Genomic DNA, 17,187 nt, shown 5'->3' with positions numbered 1-17,187 from the left:
TGGGCGGGCTCCTTCTTTGAGGTGTAATTGCACAGGGGGGCCCTTGCAACAGCCAAGCTTGTTCTCGAAAAGATCCGAAAATTCATCGAGCAGAGGCGTCATCTTGTTATCACGAAGAACATTTACACTTGAGGTGGTTCTAGTGTCCCAGAAGGGCACACCCGCCTTACGGAAGGCCTCTATCGTGTTCCGGACGCAGAGCAGTGGTCTGTTACATGCCACCACGATTAGCGTGCTGGTCACAACAGTCGATCCAGACTGAACCCTCATGGTTATTTCGCCGACAACTGGCAATGGCCCGAGGAAGCATGTTAAGCGGAGCGACGTTTTTTCCAGTGCCGGCCGCCATTTGCAGTGTTTCTTAAATATGTTATTCGGTATGACGCTGACCGGAGAACCCGTGTCTAGAATCATTCGCAATTTCCGGCCCTGCCATGTCAACTCTTCCTCGAGAGGCTTCAACGTAGCTCTGTCGGCGGAGCTGTGAGCGACAAGAGCAAGCAACATTTCTTCTTCGCTCTCACCTTCCATTTCCTTGACGGCAAAGGCACCACGTTCTCAAGGGCGGCCACTGCTGCAAACCTTCGCCAGATGACCTTTCCTGCTGCAATGGTGGCACTTGGTGTTTCGATGACGACACATGTGTGTTGCGTGGGGGCCGCCGCAACATTCACATGAATGGTTGTTCTTTACAGTGTTCCACTTCGTCCAGGGTCGTTGTCCTCGCTGCGACTGTACAACATTGATGCTGGTTCCCGTAGTCACTGGGTCTGCTTCTCGCATGTCACGAACGTCACCTAGTGCCTTCTCTGAAGATATAGCAAATTCTTCTGCTTGCTCAAAAGTTAGCTTCTTCCGCGTTAATAGGCAGCGTCGTGTGTCGTCGTCCCTGATTCCGCATACTATGCGATCTCGCAGCATACGGTGCAGCGACTTGCCGAAGTTGCAACTTTCCGCCAGTCTCCGAAGGTCGCCAATGTATTCCCGAATGCTCTCTCCGTCCCTTTGCTTGCGCATGAAGAACGAGAAACTCACCCCTATTTCATTAACTTGAGGATTGTAATGTTCCTCGAGGTATTCAACGGCTTCATTGTAAGTCTGGCTGTTAACCGACACGGTTGGAAGGCGTTCTTGCAACATGTGCACAACATTATCACTCAATGAAGGCACCAGCAGAGCTCAGCGTTTGGCCGTGTCGGTAATTCCATTACCCTCAAAATAAGCTTCCGGCCGTATCCTGTACGTGCTCCAGCTGCTCACCGTCTCGTCGAAAACCGGTGGGCGAGATACCATCATTCGATCCTGTCAGTCGCTGATCATGCTCACATGAAGTCCCACCCTCGTCGCCACTGTGGTAGTGCGGGTAACAACAACAGACGCAGTAGGTGCAAGCAATGGAATGGTTTATTGAAGATAGCGTGGCTGCTTTTATTCTGTATGAATCAGTAGGTGCATGCGCACTATGTGATGCGATAAGTGGGCTTGCAATGACGCGATACGGCATTTGTGATTTCATTTGGAAACCTTTTGCTTCATGCATTTTGTAAATTCTTTTTACTGTCAGCAATTATTGTAAAGGATTTTGATCAAAGCTCTTCTGCCAACAGTTAATGGATTTTACCCTTTTCTCTTAAATGTACAAACATCAAAATTGGTTCAGTGGATGCTGAATGACACAATTTCTCCATTCCCACATAGTATTTAGATGCAGAGCTCCCAAGATTTTTCACCCCTGCTAAGATGCTTGATTTAGCACTGTTTAAGATTACTATGACAAACCACGATCTTTTGTGACAATGAAATAAGGAACACTTGTTGCTGAACCAATAAAACTATACTTTTCCGACACAATTTCTTTTGGCTTGCAGTGACTGTCCCTAATAAAATAAGTACAAAGGTGATTACAGAGCCACTGCAAGAGATGACAAAGCGATGTTATATAAATATATCACTCTTGTGAAGCAATCCTGTCATTTTTGATGATGCAAGAGTAATCAAAAGGAGTTACTGCTGCTTGCAATGCGTCCAGTGAATCGCCACAACTAATAATTGTGTCATTTTGAAATAAAGCAGTCCTTCTTTCATGACTTTGCTTCTGCCACCACTGCTACACCACTAGCAAATACAATGACACAATCAACCTCCACAACTGTGCATTTTTATATTTGTTTGTTTCAACTACCACTGACGGAGCGCAGCATTTAGAAGCACAATGACAGCCGTGAAGCAGTTGACGGTTGACATATTTCTGTCTTGGCTTTCAGCCCTTAGCACCTGTAGTGAAGTGAATTGCAGGGTTTTTCTGACCCTGACCACTTTCCTGCCTGTAGCAATGACATGACAATGGTAAAAATACAGACTTCCAAGGTTGTACACCAAAGAGAGTACAGAACCGCATTCACAAGCTTCCTTGGCCACTTGCAGAATAAAGACACTTTCTCTTTTCCCTGACAAATCTTTTTTTCAGGCTCCTGGTTATTTGGGCCTTCAGGCAATCCGTGCCGAGTCCAAATTACCCATTGGCATCGCTGTATAACAGTGTGCCCGCTTCTCTTTTTCTCGGGTCCACCAACTGACTGTCCCTAATAAAACAAGTACAAAGGTGATTACAGAGCCACTGCAAGAGATGACAAAGCGATGTTATATAAATTTATCACTCTTGTGAAGCAATCCTGTCATTTTTGGTGATGCAAGAGTAATCAAAAGGAGTTACTGCTGCTTGCAATGCGTCCAGTGAATTGCCACAAATAATAATTGTGTCATTTTGAAATAAAGGAGTCTTTTTTTTATGACTTTGCTTCTGCCACCACTGCTACACCACTAGCAAATACAATGGCACAATCAACCTTATACACTCAAACCTCATTAAACAAAGCCACATCAGACACGAAAATATGTTGTTCACATTGTATATTCATTGTAAACATACATTCTTTATATGCCGATATCGATGAGAAACACTTTAATTTGCTTTGTTATAGGGTAGACTTCCGTTAATTCCACTCCTGCTAATTCGATCCCCATCGAAGGTCCCGGCCAGCATCCATACATATCTATGGGCCAAAATATTCATATTTCAAGCATAAATTGGCCTTTCCCAGATAAATTGAACTTGACCAGTCTGCATGCATGTGCCTTACTTCTGTGGTGACCCCAATAGCAACCCCTTTGGATGCAGCATGTCTCAGTGGAGCTTAAAGGACACTGAATGCGTTGAACACACATAATTTCCCCCCAAAAACACCTATTTTTGGCCTGCACTACGAAGATTTTCAAGCAGTAACAGTAGCTCACAATGTATGATTACAGTATTTACACACACACACGCCCCCCCCCCCCTTTTTTTTCCAGGAAAAGTGTACTGAAAATTGCCTGTAGGGTGCAATTAGATAGGAAATTAAAACCGTGCTTACAGCACTTGTATGCTTTACTGCACAGTAGGGCTGTAAAGCAGCAAGGCTGACTTTAGAAAACCGGCTGCTATACCAATTAAACCCTTGCACATTTTTTCTTTAAAAAAAAATGGGTGTGCACTACATTTTTACTTTGTTTAGGAGCTTTATTTCTTTGCTAGTTTTCTACTTTTGACAGATGGAAAGCAGACAACCAAGAATTGTGCACATTGTGGCAAATGAATCAGCAGTGTGTTTCAGTTTTTTTCTACATCTTGTTTAATACGACCAGCCGGATAATTAGATCAATATCGTCAGGCCTGTCAGGGTGGAATTAACTTAAGTCGTCTGTATTTAGTCATTCGTTATATTGAGGTTTAACTGTAATTGTGATTGCTTTTTAACCGAATATGGTACTTGAAAATGACATGCAGCCCTGCTCAATTCAATTTGCATCCACTTAAGCACACTCAATAGCGCCCATGTGATGACGGTTTCATGGTGTTTGCCACTAGTGTCGCTATAAAAGGCCTATCTTGATAAGCATGATTTTACCTTGTCCTGCCTGCTGAGCAAGTGTGTCTGTAGCGAGCCTGATGACATCTTTAACGTCTGTGGCAACACACACCGCGGTGGCCGCCAAAGTGACAGCAAGCAAGTTGAAGCAGCCGACTGAAAGTTATGACTTGACAAGCACTCTGTGAGCACGGTGTGTGTGCAGTTCTGGCAGATCGGCGCTTGTCAGAGGGGCATAAAGTTTGGACTGAAGCTGGCTTCATCGAGGAACATGGCCGCAAACACCTCGTTGAAGAAGTCTGGGTAGAACTGGCACGCACGCTGGCAGTCGGGTGCCCAGTTCACTTCCAGCAGCTTGGGCTGCATACGTGGATGCTCTGCATTTTGAGAGGAGGAAAATAAACCAGTAAACCAGACTATATCTTTCATGTTGTTATGCAGAATTCTTAGATAGTGTTTTGTAAGCAATTGAAGCCAAGCCTCAAAGACAATGAAGCTGTCGGCTGAACAAAACATGTTCTATTTGCAGATGCCGATACACTATGTAAAAGAGTAGGGAAAAAAAGAAAACCACCCCTCACAAAAGTTACAAGTGCACACCTATGCTACACATAACATTGGAAAGAGAAAGTCCACTGAGTCGCTCACTGGGGGTATACACGGGCGGACAGCAGAAGTGGTGACTAGAGGCACACCATGATGAATGGCAACTTTGTTAATTTGACTCTTATTAATTTGAAAAGACGGATAACTCAGGCTCATCCTTTGGTCCCGGCAGCCATATGCAACTAAACTCTTGTTAATTTGGACATATTTGGCCACATATCGGTTAATTCGGACAACTCTCGGAGCTCGACAAGAACGGAGTGCCGCAAATGTGCGACCCAAAGAGCAATAACGGCTTCCACCAAAACGAAGCGGTGGAGCTCACATTACCATAGTCGTCAGTGGAAATCATACACGAACAGAGATGTGCGCCATGTCAGTTTTGACCAGCAATGGCGTGGTGGTCGTTTCTAGTTGGCGGCGCAACGTCAGGTATTTATCGGCAGTGGTGCGGGGCCATTTTTCGTTGGCGGCAGCTGCGCTGGCAGTATGGTAACTGAAACTACAAATTTAAAAAGCTGTTTCGCTACCTCCTTTGCTAAACTGGTTGCAATTTTGGCCTTTTCATACTAAGGGCTGAGAGGACTGATACAGAGGTGCTGAAAGTGAGAGAAATGCAAAATGTTTTGAAAGTCTCTTGCTCTTGAGCCGACACACTTAAAAAAAAATTGGGCACATATCGAAAGGCATCAATGTTGAGTGTGTTTCTATATTCCTTTCTCCACAATTATCAAGAGCATTGCTGTTGCATCATAGTCGCAATTGGTAAGAATTGTTAAGCCAGCACCGCTGCCCGTGACACTCTCTAGATATAAGCATTCAAAAGTAGTAAAAAACGAAATTGCCATGTCGTGCCTTAAGTCTTCTCTCACTAGATCCTGCAAGCACAAAATGAGCGCCAGTTTTAATGCACAGGTCTGGCGCCTATTAGAAGCAGGCTATCCTAGCGTAACAGTGGCCACTGTGGCTGAACGCCTAAAGAAGTTGGTTTGCACCGTGTTCGCTGGAGCGCAGTCTCTCCGGAAAGTCTTGTCGGATTGCACCGTGTTCGCTGGAGCGCAACCACTCCGGAAAGTCTTGTCTTGCCGGTGCAGGATACCGAACAGTATGCGTAAGGTTTTCGGTGGTCCAAGCGTCTCACGTTTTCTTCAATATGTACATGGAATTATCATGCACCGGATGCACCCCACCAAATTATAATACCTATGCCGATATTGTGATGTACCAGACACCCTCCAACGCATGGTGTTGATGTGCCCACACCGTGAGAAAAACAGTCGAGATGATGCCTCAGAACTGCTACAAGCAATCGAAGAAACGTGGGAGGCAATATTAAAGGCACAAAGCCTGGATGATCAGCGAAGTCTAGTGGACCAGGCCCGGGCTGCGACATTAGTCAACGGGTTTCTGGTCTAAGAGAGCCGCCACCTATAGGGCGAAGAAAGAACACTTTCTCGCTGTTTCTAACAATAAACGTTCATTCCACCTCATTCCTCCTTCGGTAGCCAAATTAGGTGCCCAAAGTAGGCATTCGATTGTGGCCAAGATACTTTCCTTCGCGTTTCTTTTTTTTTTATTTCAGCGCCCCCGCCCCACAAAAGGAGAAAAAAAAAAGATAAGCATGTTGCGGCGCAGCGAATTGTCGCATGGTGAAAGTTCGATTTTGTTACTTCTTTTACTGAAAGTAATAAGCCACGGGACACTTCAGTTGCCGGACACTCTTATTATATAATTGCCATAGCAATTATATGGACACTCCAGGCGCATTCCTGTCGTCGCCCTCATGTTCTGCATAAAGTCCAAGGGCGATAACATCGTGACCGCGCGCCGCATGCTGTATGTGCGACTGTCGACATAATGGCTCAGTTTTGTGTGCGCAAAGGAGAGAAGCAGGAAGGAAATGCGCCGCCTTCCGTCGCACGCGATACATCGGGGGGAGTGGATGGAATGGGGATGGGATCCAGGATTCTGTGAACCTGTGATTGAGCAACATGTTTATTTGCCTTGTTTGGTGCATCATATACAGTGAATTTTTCTTAGATATGTAAATTTATTGGATATTTATACATATATTTAAATATCTTGTTGCGAGGTTTTGTGTATACGTGCAGTGAACTTTGTTTCCAGTGACACTTTCTTGCCCTTTATCAAGCTGTATCTTCGAATTTGTATATTCCATTGCATCTTCGCATTTATAACGTATGAGGACGAGTGAAATGAAAGTGAGCCTACCCACCCCGCGCAATAATGGTTCAGTTCTATATGCGAGGCATACGCATAGCACACAGGCATCTCTCATTTACAAAAGTGACACGCAGGTGTCAGGATAAATATTCTTTAATGCTCTCATAGACTGGGTTTAACATGACTGCGTGACGTAATGCACGCTCCAGAAGTTGAACAGAGTGGTGCGGTGAAGTTTTTGACAGCCGAAGGCGTTTCCTAAAAAGAAATTAGTCACTGTATGGCTGCTGTGTATGTTGAACATTGCATTTCATTGGCCACTGTGAAGCGTTGGAGCAAACGGTTCAAAGAAGGACGTGAAAGTTGCAAAGACGATCCAAGGCTGGGCCAAATCCACCGTGCAATCACCCCCAACAAAATTGCAAAGGTTGATGAGCTGATGAGACAAGAACGGAGGATAAGGATTGGTGAACTGGCAGAGCGTGTTAACATCAGTCGCGGTTCAGTTCACGCCATCATTTATGAACGTCTTGGTTATTGGCTCTCGTGTGCGCAATGGATGCCCAAGATTTTGAACCACCGCCAGAAGATGGAGAAGTTTGGCGCTGCTTTGACTCATCCGATCCGATATGAGAATGACGGCGATGATTTCTTGTTTCCAATTGTGATCTGAGACGAACCATGGTGCCACTTCTACGAGCCTGAACACGACAGCAAAGCTTACAGAGGAAACATTCGAATTCACCACCCCCAAGAAAGCAAAGGCCGTCATTTCCGCCGGACAGGTGTTGTTGACTTTTTTTTGCGATCGTCAGGGGCCATTACTGATAGAATTTGCTAAATCTTAAGACACTATCAATTGTTTCCGATATTGTGAAACGCCAGATCAACTGCGTGTCGCAATCGAGAACAAACGACGTGAAAAATTGACGAATGGGGTTGTCTTGTTCCACAACAATGCCCGTCCCCGTGTCGCTGATGTGGCTAATACAAAACTGGCAAAGTTTAAGTGGGAAACGCTGAAACATCCGCCATACACCTCAGACCTGTCGCCTTGCGACTACCACATTTTGGGGCACCTGAAGAAACAGCTAAAGGGAACCAGATTCGTGCCGCACGATGACATGAAAGAGTCAGTTGGAGATTTTTTAAAGCAGCAACCCAATGAGTTTTGCGAGACGGGAATCGCGCGACTCGTTACTCAGTGGGACAAATGCTTAAATGCTCATGGAGACTACTTTTAAATAAAGTACTCCGTTTGTCATATATTCGCACTGGCTGACTTTCATTTGACTCACCCTCGTATATTATGCAGAACTCCTGCTTTTTATACGTGCTCTCTGTTGCGACTATAATTTCGTTGAAATGCAACCTCGCGATACTCCCGATACACGACTGGTGATAGCTGCTCCTGCGTAATACATTCGAACAAATGAAAGTGTCATTAAGATTTTTCACTGGCCATTGCATGTGTACAAGAATGTAAACGAGGTTCTTCAATGAAAGTTTCGTTAACATATTTATTGTCAACTTGTTCATTTCATGGGCTTTAGATTTTTTGTATCAGCGGCATGCACTGCTTAGGTGGTTTCGAACTGATATAGAGCTAAAGTTCGTGTGATATTTTCTTTAGTTGTTAAATACGCAAAATCATGGAAACATTGATATCAGCTATTTTGGGCACACTTTTTGGCACATATGGGTATATTCCTTTTTGAAAAAAATACATATCTTACTTGTTTTGGCAGTGCGTAGCGTTCCACAATTCGGTTGCAGCATCTTTGGCAATGATAATGCAGTTATTATTCATGTATTTGATCCCTCGACAAATTTTTTATGAGGAAGCTTTAGCTCGGGCCCAACTCCGGCGCGGCCAATTCAAATACATGTAAAACGCAGAAACGCTTTTCGGAGATAACTTCTGAATCGCTTTTAATAAAATTTGTTGCATTTGAGAGAGAAAGTTGAATTCTCATGTCTGTAAAAAGCAGAATTTTGATTTTGGTCCTGAAATTTGATTAAAATATTTTGCAAAATTCGAAAGTGCGAAAAAAAAAATAGAACCACGGCATTTACAAACAAATAGCTCTGCATCAAGAACACGTATTGCACTTCTGTAAACGCCATCTACTATAACAGTGAAAGCGTACAAATTTGGTGTGTCAATTGGTGTCTTGCGTGAATTGGTTATGTTGTGAGCAAGGGTTCTCGAAAAGCCGTATTTCCATAATATTAAATTTTTTGAATTCATGTGTAACATATCATTTTTTTTTTCACTTTAGATGTACTATTAGATACAATTTGCATAATTATGATATCATTTTTCATTGTTGAGTTACAATGTTTTAAACTTGATAGTATTGTTTACTGAAAATTGACGATTTTTGACATATTTTAATAAGGAATTGACAACCTAAATGAAAAATTAGAAAACATGCAGTCCCAAGAATTTAAGTTTCTTTTCTTTAAATGCAACAAACTTCGTCAAATTTGGTGCAGTGGTTGGCAAGGAAAACGAATTCTTCTTATACATGTAGTTAGACAGGAGCACCTGAGCTAAAGCTACCCTTTAAGGAGGAGGCCTGAGCTCCCCGAACAAGCCCCCCCCCCCCCCCCTTCCCGGCCGAAATTACTGGCTACGCCACTGGGTATGGGGGCGCGTTTTCTTGGGAGCACACAGCCAGGCCTTGGGGGCTGAGATAGATGGCGTTCCACCGATTTCGCAAACGGCCTCAGGTCGTTTACGACATGCCGAGAGATTTCGGTGCGCTTCTTGTAGGTCTGCAGCCCGGCTTTGTGGCGTTGTGCAGATACACTTGGTTCTGTCGACAAGAGAGGCTACTACCGATCTCTTCTGGTTCATCGGGTGCACTGAATTAAAATGCAAATACCTGCCTGTGTGTGTGCTCTTTCTGCACACGGTAAATGCCAGACTGCGCCGGTCACGTTTCACGAGGACGTCCAGAAAAGGAAGCTCGCCGTCGTTTTCTTCCACGACTGTGAATTGGATAGACGCTTCAATACTATTCAAATGGGACAAAAGTGAAGGAATTTCTTGCTGAATTATGCAGGACACATCGGCTAGGTAACGTAGGAAGACTCTGGGCTCTGACTCTGAGTTGAAAGAGGCAAGTGCTCGACGCGGTCGCTGTCCTTTTTTTTTACTCTTCGTCAGGATGCCTCCCGACCAGACGGGCCTCCGTCAAAACCTCGACTTCAACAAGTGGTAATGTTAACGATGTATTTTGGATGACGCGCACAATGGTAGATGTGGTAGATATCATGGATATCATGAATGGATATCATGGATATTATATCATATCATGGTAGATGTGATATTGCTGTAAACGGGCCTAAAAGCTGCCGCTGTAAGTGGCGTAGAATACATACATGCTAAAACAATGACGCTGACTGGGTAGTGATGTGGGCTGTGGCAATGGGCTTTCGTTAAAAACATGATGCAACAAAACATAACAATGAAACCAGACTTCAATGAGGGCCCTTCAATGCAGGCCTGTCATGTGCTAAAAGTTGCCTGGACAAATAATTTTCAGGTTGTCGGTTTCGGCTAAGAAATCTAAAAACTATTTGCAGATAAAGAAACGGTTCATCGCTAAGAAAAAATGCAGGGTGAAGAGATTGCAATCACTGAAAATGAATTCGCTTTTTTAAATACTGGTTGAACCTTCTTAATCTGTTTTTAATCTGTTTCTGTTTTACTGACGACTCTTGTTGCACATGCCCAGCACCGATAGCTGGGGCGTATATGTTCTGTATCTTTCCGAAAATAAAATAGTTGTGAGTAAGTGCTTGTGTGTCCCCCTTCACTGTGTCCTTGTCAATTGTGTGCGCTAAATATTTTACTATGAATTCATACCAACTCGCGCAACTATCAGTTCTGCTACTTTCTTGTATCATGCTGTTTTCCAATATATCCAGTTCCCCAGTTTGGGTTTTATTATGTGAAGATTATTCATTGCTTGTGTATCCCACTCCCCTTGCCAATGATTCCTCAATTTACGGCGTAGAAAAGGCTTTAGGTCTGTGGCAGGGATGGGGATATTTCCATCTGCATCGCTAAAAGTTACTGACCTAACGCTTTCGTCAGCAGCTTTGTTGCCTTTTATACCTTTGTGACCAGGTATTCAGCATATGACAATGACTTGATTGCACATATATAGGGAGCACAACTGACTGTACAGCTTACTAAAAACTGAGTTCTTATACTTTCTTGGACTAAGTAGGGCTCTGACTACACTTAATGAATCAGTAAACACACTAGCCCTAGCAAGTTTTGTGAGTCTTATGTTTTGAATAGCCGATAGTATAGCGTAGGCTTCCGCTGTAGAGATACTTGTGTGTGGATTTAGTGTCCCGGATACTGAAAATGAAGGTCCCAGAGCTGCATAAAAAACTCCTTTAGAGGACTTGGAAGCGTCTGTACAGTATTCTGTACAGGAGTACTTCTCCTGAAGTTCACGAAAATGGAATTGTATATGGTGCTTCTGGTGCCCTCTTAGATATTTCTACGAAAGAGACGTCGCATCAATGGTCTGCCATTCCAATGGTGGGAGCGGGTGAGTGGGTGCCATTAGGACATTCTCTCGGACTAAGACACCTGTTTCTTCTGCCAGTGTTATCAAACGAAGGTTCAACAGAGCTCTAATAGCTGCGCGGTTACGAAATAGCTTGGCAGCAGAATGATGATGGGCATGGGCAGGACATGTAATGAGGAGGGAAGATAACCGATGGTCATTAAGGGTTACGGACTGGATCCCAAGGGAAGGGAAGCGTAGCAGGGGGCGGCAGAAAGTTAGGTGGGCGGATGAGGTTAAGAAGTTTGCAGGGACGGCATGGCCACACTTAATACATGACCGGGGTTGTTGGAGAAGTATGGGAGAGGCCTTTGCCCTGCAGTGGGCGTAACCAGGCTGATGATGATGATGGATGCTGCACGTCTGATTTAACCTTGAGAGCATAGGAAAAAGTTAAATATGTCCTTTGGAAATGTAATGACCATTCATTACACTCCACATACAAGCTTTCTACGGGACTTGTCCTAAAAGCGCCTGTAGCCAGGCGTATATCCAAGTGGTGAATGGGAAATAGTATCTTCAAAGCACTAGGCGCAGCAGAGCTATATACTAAAGCTCCATGTAGAGGCGGGACCGTATAAGGCTCAAAAGGCATCTCCTGTCACTTTCCCAAGATGTTCGCGACAAGAGCTTCAGTAAAGACATTGTCTTCAGACACCTCGGTCTCAGATACCTAAGGTGAGGGAAAAATGTTAGTTTCGAGTCTAAGATGATTCCTAAAAATTTATGTTCGTGGCTGACAGATAGCGGCTGTCCATTAAGATGGACAACAGGGTCAGGTAATATACCTCTTTTAGAGAATAGAACACACATGATTTTTGGGGGTTTAACTTAAATCTGTTCTCATCAGCCCACTTAGATATTTTGTGCAGGCCAAGCTGTACATGTCGCTCACAGATAGACATATTGCATAATTTTAATCTTATTTGTACGTTGTCCACATACACTGAATAAAACATTGTTCGTGGTATGACCCTACAGAGGAAATTAATTTTTACGATGAATAGGGCACAGCTCAGCACTCCACCATGTGGCACACCTGTTTCCTGCGAAAATGGACGAGATAGCACTTTACCAACCCTCACACAGAACGTACGATTAGAGAGGTAGCTTTGAATCATGTTCAAGAGATTGCCTCTTACACCCATACCAGCAAGATCACGAATTGCAAAATGCCAAATTGTGTCGTATGCCTTCTCCATATCTGAAAATACTGCTAATAAAAACTGCTTGTGCTGAAGGCATCTCGGATATTTGCCTCCACGCAAACAAGGTGATCTGTCGCAGATCTACCCTCCTTAAAACCACACTGCAAGGGGTCTAGTATTTTGTTGCTTTCAAGATAATGAATTATGCGTCGGTTTACCATTTTCTCAAAGAGTTTGCACTGGCAGGTTGTCAGGGCTCTAGGCCTGTAGCTGCTGGCCGAAGTCGGATCCTTGCCCTCTGAGAATAGGAATTACGACTACTTGTTTCCAGGCAGATGGAATATAACTGGCAGAGAGTATGGCATTAAAAGTGATAGTAGTGCTTTGTGTGTTTCGGCGTGTAGGTATTCGATCAGCTCAAATTATTCGATTACCTCCAGGTGCTGATTTACTGCAACAGTTCAGTGCAGCCTGAAATTCCACCATGTTAAATGGTCGGTTGTAAGGTTTATTTTTATTTCCTTTCTGATCCAGAGGCTGTCGTTCCGCTTGTTGCTAATATCTTATAAACGCACCTGAGTAATGGGATGAACTCCAAATGTACTGAAAATGTGCCCCTAACAAATCAGCTTGGTCCTCAATAGTGTATCTTTGTGTGTTTACTAAAGGTAGAGGATGAAATTCGCGGCCTTTTATTTTGCTGACCCTATTCCAGGCTTTCCGTTCGTCTGTATATGAATTGATGCTACTGATGTATTTTTGCCAACTTTCCCGTTTAGCCCGGCGGCGTGTTCTTCTACCTAGTGGCTTTATTTTCTTGAAATTGATCAGATTCTCGGCAGTTGGAGATTCGCAAAGGTGGCTCCAAGCCTTATTTTGATTTCTACGAGCTTCCTTCGATTCCACATTCCACCAGGGAACACATTGTTCAGAGGACGATCTATTTGATTCAGGGATATATAGCGATGCCGCATCAACAATAAATGCTGTCAGATATGCTTTAGTAGAAAAGTCAACTGCTGGGCTAGTTGGTGATCTTGCATACTGAAAAGATTTTGCGGCAAAAAACAACACACACAAGAAAGCCGACGCATGCACGGTTGTACGCATGCACGGTGTTTTGGAGGGCTATATATGTCAAGTGCTTTCACCCTCATTAAACAGTTGAAGTAGCACCCGTGGTGTTGTCTTTCTTGTGTGTGTTGTTTTTTGGCACAAAATCTTTTCAGTATGTCAGATATGCCACTGCATCATCAATAGGAAGTGCAAAGATGTCTTCCCAGGTCATGCGGGTGAGTTCTTTATAACGTTTCCAGTCGGCTGACTCGACTTTCCAGTGGGGACGCATGGAGAGCATTCATCCCGTTTTGTTGATTTTATGACAATTTGAAAATGGTCGCTCCCATATGGATTTTTAAGCAAGTTCCACTTTAGATACGGTACGAGTGTACCATATGCAATGCTTAAATCGATTGATGAAAATGTTTTGTTTGCCACGCTATAGAATATAGGCTGTTTATTATTTAGTAAGCAGCACCTGTAGTGAAGAGGAAGCTTTCTACTAAGCGGCCCCTGGCATTGCAACAACCTCCCAAAGGGTGTTGTGTGCATCAAAATCTCCTACGACAATGTAAGGTTCGGGCAGTTAATTATAAAGCTTTGTAATTCTGTTTTTGAAATATGGTAGTTCGGAGGGATGTATAGTGAGGAAATTGTTACCAGTTTATTAAACAGTATCGCACGGTTGCAACTGCCTCTAGGGGTGTTTTAAGCTGTAATTGCCGGCAAGCAACACCCTTCTCTACAATTATTGCCACACCGCCAGACGAGGCAAGGGCGTCGTTGTGGTCTTTTCGGTAAATGTCATACTGCCGGAGATAGTTCGTGCATGAAGGATTAAGATGCGTTTCTTGGACACACAGCACCTTTGGATTGTACTTATTTAAGAGTTCCTTAATGTCGTCTAGGTTGAGGAGTAAACCTCTGACATTCCATTGTATTATCTCTGTACCCATAATATATATGTTTTGTGCTGGTGTCTAAGAGATATAGATTATATTAGCTCACGAGACCTTTCCAGGCCCTGTGACACAAGATTCCTCCTTCTTCCCGGCGGGCTCGAGGGAGCTGTGCCGTTCCTTGGGCGTCGGAGACGCCGGATTTGTGCTTGTATCCATCACCTCGTCTGAAGCGATAGATACTGCCTGCACAGCGGGCACTTTCGCGGCAGTGGTGGGGCCGATCTGCACAAGCAGTAGCCTTGGGTCCAACAGGCCTGGGGGTTTGCTGGCCCTCATTCGCGGAGGACGAAACAGCATTGGCTGTTCCAGTCAGGGGGGCGGATGGCGTGACTGCCGTCACTCTCCGAGTGACTTGGGCGGCCGCCGAATTATGTGGCGATGCCTCCCGGCACGCCACATCGGTGTAGGAAGGACTGCACTGATTGATGGAATAGAAACACATGCGTGCCTCTGGGAAAGTCAGATTTAGTTTCACTTCGAATTCTATTATTTGTTTTTCTTTTTTTCACGAAGCGCAGGATCGAGAGTAAGCAGGGTGGTCTCCTTCACAGTTGGCACAGTGGGTTGCTGAACTGCAAACGTCAGAAGAGTGTTCGATGGAGCTACACTTAGCACAAGTAGCATGCCCTCTGCAGGGTTTTGTGACCCGTACCCAAAACGCTGACACTTAAAACATTGACGCGGGTTTGGAATGTATGGTCCGACACGTGGCTTGCAGTAACCGGTCTCGATTGATTCAGGAAGAATGCTGGTTCCAAAAATAATGATTATATGCCTAGTTGGTATTTCTTTCTCAACTCGTCTTATTTTAATTCTTTGCACCTTGACAATGTTCTGTTCTTGCCATCCTTCTAGTAATTCACTTTCACTAAGTTCGAGAAGGTCATCTTCCGAGATGACCCTGCGCACTGTATTCATCGTCCTGTGTGGGTCTACTGAGACGGGAATGTCCCCAAACGCTACAAGTTTCGAGCCTGTCGTATTGTGGCTTGTCGCGAACTTCGAGATGAAGATCACCGCTTCCCATCTTTGTTAGTTTACAACCTGGGTCTATTGCTTCAGTGAGAGATTTGGCTACAAGAAAAGGTGATATCATTCGGACTGTCTTAGTTTCGTGTTGACTGTGAACAACGTGGTATTTCGGAAAGGACTTTTCGGTTGCATAAAAAAGCTGAATGGTTCATTGGTGCGCCCCCTCTTCAGGGAGTTTTCAGGCAGTGGGGGAAAGCGCTTGCCATACAAAGTTTGGAAATTGGCGGCGATGGTGGCCACCCACCGCCGAGCCCAACAAGGGGACGCTACAAGGTCGGGAAAATACCTGCAGACGTCAGCCATGCATCGCCGCTATATATAACCTAATATAAAATACCAAAGTTTGGATAATTACGCCAGGTTAACCCTTGCCGCCCAGAATACGGAAGTGAAAAGAAGTGATAAGGAGACAGGAAAGAAGAAACAGCGAGAGAGAAAGCAAAATATTGAAGAGGGGGACAGGAAAAGCCAACTGCCGATTTCCCCCAGGTGGGTCAGTCTGGAGGTGCCGTCTATGTGAAGCAGAGGCCGAAGAGGTGTGTTGCCTCCACCGGGGGGCCTTAAAGGTCCAAACACCCGGCATCGGCTCAACCCCCAGGATCCCCATTGCCCCAGACACAGCTAAGCTTCGCACGGCTACACACAGGAGGGTCGGATCCTCGTGTGCTCGGGTACGTGGTGTTGCAACACAACAAACGCCTGCTGACGCAGACGCCCCTGTGGGGTTCGAACCACTTTTCATTGAAGCCAGTTACACATGTAGTTTGACTTATACTTCCATATAGTTGCCTTTCCTGGAAGCACTAAGATGCATTGCCTCCGAATGTATTCGTAAAGCTTGGGACTATGCATTTTTAGCAAGATGCATTCGAGCATCCATTTCTTGTTATAGTTCATCCCTCGTGTGCTGTTTTGTTTGGCAGCATTGTCTTACAGCTAGTTGCTGCTCTGGAGACAAGCGTTTTAATCTGTCTTGCAAGATCTTCTCGGCTGCAGTGGCATTTTTCATCCTTGAAATGCTTTCACTCGAGGTGTCTACTTTTGATGCCTTCCAACTTGCAGCTTGGAGTCGGCGCGGTGTTTTGGAGCTCGGCTCGGGAAGTTTCTTTTGCAGGCGACATTTTCTTGTTCGAAGAGCTTTGCGCAAATACTTGCAACGTAAGAAAGGCTGCCCTGGAACAAGACATGTAATGTCTTTTTATTATGTGCAAATCAAATTATTCCAGACTTAGATGCTACTGATTAAAAGAGTCTAATTAAACACTACGTTTTCGATCACGAACAGAAAATTCTTGTAAGGTAGAATAATATACCTGCTGATTCTTTAAAACTATTCGAGAAAATGCGAGGAATTATTACAAGTACCTTGAAATAATAAAACATAAACTGACTTTAAACTTTCAGTATATCCATTGAAGTCATGCCACAAACTAAGCAGAACAGCTGTGCTGACACTGGACTCACCTTCTTTGGTGATATGCCAATGTAGTTCACGCTGAAGAAAGTGCCTACCTTTATTTCTGATTGTGTAAGAACTTGAGTTCCATTTATCATGCGTACATAATGCCTCAAAATAAAATGAGGCTCGAAGTGCACTTCACAATCAGCTCAATCAGGGTCCAGCGGCTTGTCAAGCCTGTGGAGATATCGCTGCCAAACAAGCCTTTGTTGTTCATCTTTCGGAGCCTTAAAA

The 17,187-nt window shown here is 44.3% G+C and overlaps 1 protein-coding gene across 3 annotated transcripts in view; it reads right to left on the bottom strand.

Annotated features, from left to right (window-relative positions):
* Positions 1-1,386: 1,386 nt before the first annotated feature.
* Positions 1,387-17,187, bottom strand: part of TTLL12 (Tubulin tyrosine ligase-like 12) — a 386,517-nt gene continuing 370,716 nt past the window's right edge. For all 3 annotated transcript variants that reach the window (XM_075677908.1, XM_075677905.1, XM_075677906.1), the window contains one exon: positions 1,387-4,285. In XM_075677908.1, the coding sequence (XP_075534023.1) occupies positions 4,250-4,285 (36 nt within the window). In that variant the 3' untranslated portion in view covers positions 1,387-4,249. The remainder of the gene's footprint in view (positions 4,286-17,187) is intronic.

Source organism: Dermacentor variabilis, unplaced genomic scaffold (assembly GCF_050947875.1).
Source record: "Dermacentor variabilis isolate Ectoservices unplaced genomic scaffold, ASM5094787v1 scaffold_14, whole genome shotgun sequence".
Classification (NCBI taxonomy): domain Eukaryota; kingdom Metazoa; phylum Arthropoda; class Arachnida; order Ixodida; family Ixodidae; genus Dermacentor; species Dermacentor variabilis.
The sequence above is the reverse complement of the archived record's forward strand: the minus strand, read 5'-3'. Positions and strand labels throughout refer to the sequence as shown.